Source organism: Lactuca serriola, chromosome 5 (assembly GCF_051521515.1).
Source record: "Lactuca serriola cultivar US96UC23 chromosome 5, Lser_US96UC23_V15, whole genome shotgun sequence".
In the NCBI taxonomy this organism is placed as follows: domain Eukaryota; kingdom Viridiplantae; phylum Streptophyta; class Magnoliopsida; order Asterales; family Asteraceae; genus Lactuca; species Lactuca serriola.
Window position 1 is genome coordinate 217859957 of NC_136412.1, and position 6000 is coordinate 217865956.

General features: G+C 37.6%; 1 protein-coding gene across 8 annotated transcripts; it reads left to right on the forward strand.

Annotated features, from left to right (window-relative positions):
* The first annotated feature begins 327 nt into the window (after positions 1 to 327).
* On the forward strand, positions 328 to 6000 carry LOC145053591 (formin-like protein 18). 8 transcript variants are annotated; one of them, XM_079001657.1, is made up of 15 exons: positions 328 to 723; positions 863 to 3056; positions 3146 to 3272; positions 3348 to 3419; positions 3505 to 3603; positions 3688 to 3729; positions 3807 to 3887; positions 3965 to 4015; positions 4100 to 4181; positions 4245 to 4339; positions 4441 to 4512; positions 4585 to 4701; positions 5199 to 5267; positions 5364 to 5430; positions 5502 to 6000. In XM_079001657.1, the coding sequence occupies exons 1-15, from the start codon at positions 651 to 653 to the stop codon at positions 5666 to 5668; spliced, it is 3408 nt and encodes a 1135-aa protein (XP_078857783.1). In that variant the 5' UTR covers positions 328 to 650; the 3' UTR covers positions 5669 to 6000. The 8 variants fall into 8 exon arrangements, 2 of the variants coding, with proteins under 2 accessions (XP_078857783.1, XP_078857782.1); XM_079001656.1 differs by having other exon boundaries at positions 4100 to 4339; XR_013684533.1 differs by lacking the exons at positions 5199 to 5267; positions 5364 to 5430; positions 5502 to 6000 and having other exon boundaries at positions 4245 to 4334; positions 4585 to 4661.

Below are 6000 nucleotides of genomic sequence, written 5' to 3' on the forward strand. Positions count from 1 at the left end.
TTACATACATTTAATTTGTATCTTATACATGTTTAAACATGTAAATTCGTGTTTGACAAATATAAGATACAAAACAAATATTTAAAATTTCTGTTCATAATGATAGACACAAAAACATGAATTTTTAAAACTCATAAAAGAACTCGTGTTATGTTAATCATTCGTATAGTATATCAAAATGTCAAAATAGAGATACACAAAACTTGGTAGATAGAGGTAATCTTGGCAAATCCCAAAAATATCGGGTAATAACGATAATTTTCAAAAACTATATGATATTTTTGTTATTATCCCTACTGAAAATTCGTAACACCTTATTGAATATACTTTCATACGATAGTCATAGTTGGTCTCTGTCGAACAACAGTGCTAAACACGTTGTCGTCTGACGTGTAACTGTAACTCGCCTCCCGGAAAGTTGATTTCAGACGTAACTTCAAGCTTTCCTTCTCTTTCAATCAATCAACAGTACACCACCACCTAATACAGACTCACCCGCCAAAGATTCACCACCGACAAAACTCGTCAATTCTCTACCAGCTCCTAACCAACTGCTACAGCACGTATCTATCTATCTATCCATCTCAATTTCTCTGCACACATAGTTTGCTTTTACAGTTTTAGGGTTTCAAGTTCACTGATTAATACTAATGGCATTGTTACGGAAATTGTTTTACAAGAAACCACCTGATGGACTTCTTGAAATCTCTGAAAGAATCTACGGTAATCAATTTTACCCTTTGATCTTTCAAATAGCGTTTTACAACTGTTTATATGGTGTTTTAGGCCTAATAATTCGTTTATCTGTGAGCTTGGATTTTTCTCGGTTTGCTGATTGATGGTTTGCACATTTTGTGTTTAGTCTTCGATTGCTGTTTCACAACTGATGCTTGGGAAGAAGAAAATTATAAAAGTTATGTCGGAAACACAATTTCTCAGCTCAAGGACCATTATCCCGATGCTTCCGTCCTGATTTTTAACTTTGGTGACGTAAAATCAAGTCAGATCGCTTCTGCTTTGTCGGAATATGACATGACGATTATGGACTATCCTCGACAATACGAAGGTTGCCCATTGCTTCCAATGGAGGTTATCCACCATTTTCTAAGATCAAGTGAAAGCTGGCTTTCACTTGGCCAGCAAAACATTCTTCTGATGCACTGTGAGCAGGGTGGTTGGCCGGTTTTGGCTTGCATGTTGGCTGCACTTTTGATTTACAGAAAGCAATACGCTGGGGAATCCAAAACCCTAGACATGGTTTATAAGCAAGCTCCGCGTGAACTGTTACAATTCTTCTCTCCTCTAAATCCTTTACCTTCTCAATTAAGGTACTTACAGTATGTATCAAGGAGGAATGTCGCTACAGAATGGCCTCCATTGGATAGGGCACTCACTTTGGATTGTGTGATAATCCGAATGATTCCTGACATTGATGGAAACGGTGGTTGCTGTCCTATTTTTAGGGTTTATGGACAAGATCCTTTCTTTCCTGGTGATAAAACCCCTAAACTTCTGTACTCAACTCCAAAAGGGAACAAGAATGTCCGACACTACAAACAAGCAGAATCTGAACTGGTTAAAATTGACATCAATTCCCATGTTCAAGGAGACATCGTGATGGAGTGTATCAGTTTACATGATGATCTGATTCGTGAAAAGATGATGTTTCGCGCAGTGTTCAACACAGCATTTATTAGGTCAAATATTTTAATGCTTAATCGTGATGAAATCGACATGCTTTGGGATGCTAAGGATCTATTTCCCAACGACTTCAGAGCCGAGCTTCTTTTCTCAGACATGGACACTACTGCAGTTTCTACAGTTCCAATAGATTCGACTTATTTTGAAGAAGAGGGCCTTCCTATAGAAGCTTTTGCTAAAGTTCAAGAGATGTTTAACAGTGTGGATTGGTTAGATCCTAAAAGTGATGCTGCAAGAAATGTTCTCCACCAGATAGTTGCATCAGACATTGTTCAAGAAAAGTTGTCTGTTGAAGCTCATCTTCCTTCAAATCAAGAATCAGAGGAAGTTGCAGAGAGTAAGGTTAAACTTAAACCTACTAAAACTCCATTAATCCCCCCCTCCATTCTACTACCTAGCCCCTCATTAAAGGACACTAAGGAGGACACTAAGTCTCCCTCCTCCCCATCCATCCTCCATCGTAGCCAATTAAAAAGGGACAAAACAGATAGTAAGATTGAACCTTTTCAATCTTTATCCTCCCCACAATACCCTGCAACTCCTCCATCGAAGGACAAAAGGGATACTATACTTGAACCTTCTCCACCACCACCGCCTCCTCCCCCTCCGTTAAAGGACAAGCCAGTTATTAGAGCAGGTCCCTCTCCACCACCACCACCACCACCACCACCTGTAAAGGAAGGTAGAGATGAAAGAGTTGCATCCCCCGTTCCCCCACCACCACCACCTCCCCCAGCGTCACGAATTTCTTCAGGTCCTCCACCACCTCCTCCTCCTCCAGCATCAGGGAATTCTTCAGGCCCACCACCACCACCACCTCCTCCTCCAGCATCAGGGAATTCTTCAGGCCCACCACCACCACCACCACCTCCTCCAGCATCACGGAATTCTTCAGGCCCACCACCACCACCACCTCCTCCTCCAGCATCACGGAATTCTTCAGGCACACCACCACCACCACCACCTCCTCCTCCTCCGGCATCAAGGCTTTCTTCAGGTCCACCACCACCACCACCACCACCTCCTCCAGCATCACAGATTTCTTCAGGCCCACCACCACCACCTCCTCCAGCATCACGGATTTCTTCAACTCCACCACCACCACCTCCTCCAACCTTCTCTAGTGGAAATGTGAAGAAGGGTGTTGTCCCACCTCCACCCCCACGAAAAGCAGGCACTAATCCTGGAGCTCCATCTCCTCCACCACCTTTAATTAAAGGGCGTAGTTTGTCAAAAACAACTTCTTTGAAAACTCAACATTCCAAGAAACTGAAGCCTTTGCATTGGTTGAAGATAACAAGAGCAGTACAAGGAAGTTTGTGGGCTGAGACACAAAAATCTGGTGATCTTGCAAAGTAATTTTTTCTTTTTTCTTTTTCCTTTTTTTTTTCTTTCTTGAAAAAGGATGAAGTCATGTCTCCCACTAATGGTTCATTCACATTAGGGCACCCGAAATTGATATATCAGAACTCGAGTCTCTGTTCTCAGCATCAAACCCTAACCCTGACCAAGGGGCAGAAAAGTCAAAATCTCGGGCAGTGGTAGCTAATAAACCTGAAAGAATACAACTGGTAAAATATCATCTTGTTCATGAGGTTGTAATTCTTTGTACATAAAGTTATTTTATATTGTTCAATTTCCTGCAGATTGAGCACAGGAGGGCATATAACTGTGAAATCATGCTTTCAAAGGTCAAAATACCATTAAATGAATTGATGGTAAGGTCATTTAGATATCTATTTTATTGTTTTTAAAATTTATAATTTGTACTAAATAATGTTCTTTGTATGTGAAACTTAACAGCATCATGTCCTTGCGTTAGAAGACTCGGCAATGGATTCAGATCAAGTGGACAACCTCATAAAGTTTTGTCCAACAAAAGAGGAAATGGAGCTGCTTAAGGTAAAATGTTATTTGAACTGTTTAAAAAGGTTAAATGACAGAAATAGCCCTGCTTAAACGATAACTAACGATTTTTATGGTTAGGGTTACAAAGGAGAGACGGATAAATTGGGCAAATGTGAACAGGTTTCTACTTTGTAATATACGCATTTTCCCTAAATTAATTTGATGGATACCTTTATATTTATTATTTATTGCAACAGTTCTTCTTGGAGCTAATGAAGGTTCCACGTACAGAATCTAAACTCAGAGTTTTCTCTTTTAAGTTACAGTTCAACACACAGGTGAGAACTGAGAAGATATTCATATGATGACATTTTTTTTTAAATAAATATGAAACTTGAATTTTGTTGGCATTTAGGTTTCTGATCTCAGGAAGAACCTCAACATAATAAATTCTGCAGTAGAACAGGCAAGTTATGATAGTTAATTAGTTATTAATTTATTAATATTTTTATATTTTTTATTTAATTAATGTTGATGGTGTTTGTATCAGACCAGGGGTTCTGCTAAATTGAAGAGAGTCATGCAAACAATTCTTTCTTTAGGAAATGCATTGAATCAAGGGACTGCAAGAGGTGAGTTAAGTTTGACTTTGACTTTTTATACTCACAGAAATATAAAAATTGATTTTGTTTTAGGGTCTGCGATTGGGTTCAGGTTGGATAGCCTGTTGAAACTTACAGACACACGTGCAAGGAACAATAGAATGACACTTATGCATTATCTTTGTAAGGTATTTATTTTATTTCTTTTCCTTTTATTTTAGTAAAAGTAAAAGTAAAAAAGAAAATTATATTGTTTTCAACTTTTGTGAATTATGGTGGATGCATGTAGGTGCTTGCTGACAAACTACCTGAAGTTCTTGATTTTTCCAAGGATCTTCAAAGTTTGGAACCTGCAGCAAAGGTATATTCTAGTTTAATCTTCTACAATTTTTTTTTTTAAATGTTCAATTATATTTTGATTATTTCTGTCCAGATGCAATTGAAATACTTGGCAGAGGAAATGCAAGCTATTACCAAAGGATTAGAGAAAGTTGTCCAGGAATTGTCAATGTCTGAAAATGATGGACCCGTGTCTGAAAATTTCCGCAAGGTAAGAATATCAATCCGACATGACATAACAGGTTGTACTGCATTTGACATGCATTGGACTGAAACTGATATCAATGGGACAAAAATTACAATTTTTTGTTCCACCAAAAAAGGTGGGATAGGGATCCACTCTCAAACTTTCGTCTATGCAAAAGACGTAAATGCCCTCCTCATCCTCATCATTAAAACTAGCCCTAAAAAAACTTGTCCAATTGTGTCCCGTTCTATGTAACAGACACAGCCTTAGGCTGTGTGTGTTTCTTACACGGGACAAGAGTGGACAAGCTTTCTAGGGCTATTTTTGATGATAAGGTTGAGAAGGACATTTACGTCTTTTGCATAGGCAAAAGATTGAGAGTGGGTCCCTGTCCCACCTTTTTTTGGTGGAACAAAAAATTGTAATTTTTGTTCCATTGACATCAGTTTCAGTCCAATACAAGCCAAACACAGTACAAGATAAGGTCGTCTTAACCGAAATATTGTGTTTTATTGGTGTAGGCTTTGAAGGATTTCCTTTGTTCAGCAGAAGGGGAAGCAAGATCATTGGCTTCTCTATATTCTACCGTTGTATGTCTCATATTTTTTTTTCCCTTTTAGATATAAAATAATTTTTTTAAAGATTTTACATTTTTAAGCAAAGCTTCTTCTTAATTCTTATTATAGGGTAAGAATGTGGATGCTTTAATTATTTACTTTGGCGAGGATCCAGTCCGTTGCCCATATGAGCAAGGTAATAAATAATAAATTACAAAACATTTTATAAGTCTGATTATATTTATATTCATAGCTTTTTGTTTTCAGTTGTTTCAACTTTGGTCAAGTTTGTGAGAATGTTTAATCAAGCACACGAAGAAAACACCAGGCAATTAGAGGCGGATAAAAAGAAGGCAGAAAAGGAAGCCTCAAATGAGAAATTAAAACAACGTATAAGTATAATAACACAATCTCCTGTAAAAAGTAGCAAATAACTTCCTTTTTTTTTTTTTTTTAATTTTTTAATTTTTAATGATGATCAGGATGTATATAATTTAAAATGTGTAGTTGTATAGTGTCAAAGTTTTCGCAGCAGCATACTACAGAGCTCTCCTGTTTCCACTGAAGGTCAATTTTACTAACTGTTGACTTTTGAGGTCAACCATATGACTATTTAAAATGTACATTTTGATATGGATTCAGTTAGCATATAAGGAGGGCATGTTGGTAATTACTAATTACGCAGTGTTTAGTTTGTTAGCTAGCTGTATGACTACAAACAGTTGGATGAAAAGTTATGAATTAATTGCAACAACTTTTTGAGTTC

Bases quoted from the DNA above. Each gene is read 5' to 3' on its own strand.
- LOC145053591 (XM_079001656.1), top strand. From the start codon at position 651: ATGGCATTGTTACGGAAATTGTTTTACAAGAAACCACCTGATGGACTT. The intron at 3,273-3,347 runs GTAAAATATCAT...AATTTCCTGCAG, and splicing joins AACCTGAAAGAATACAACTG to ATTGAGCACAGGAGGGCATA. The intron at 3,420-3,504 runs GTAAGGTCATTT...GAAACTTAACAG, and splicing joins TACCATTAAATGAATTGATG to CATCATGTCCTTGCGTTAGA.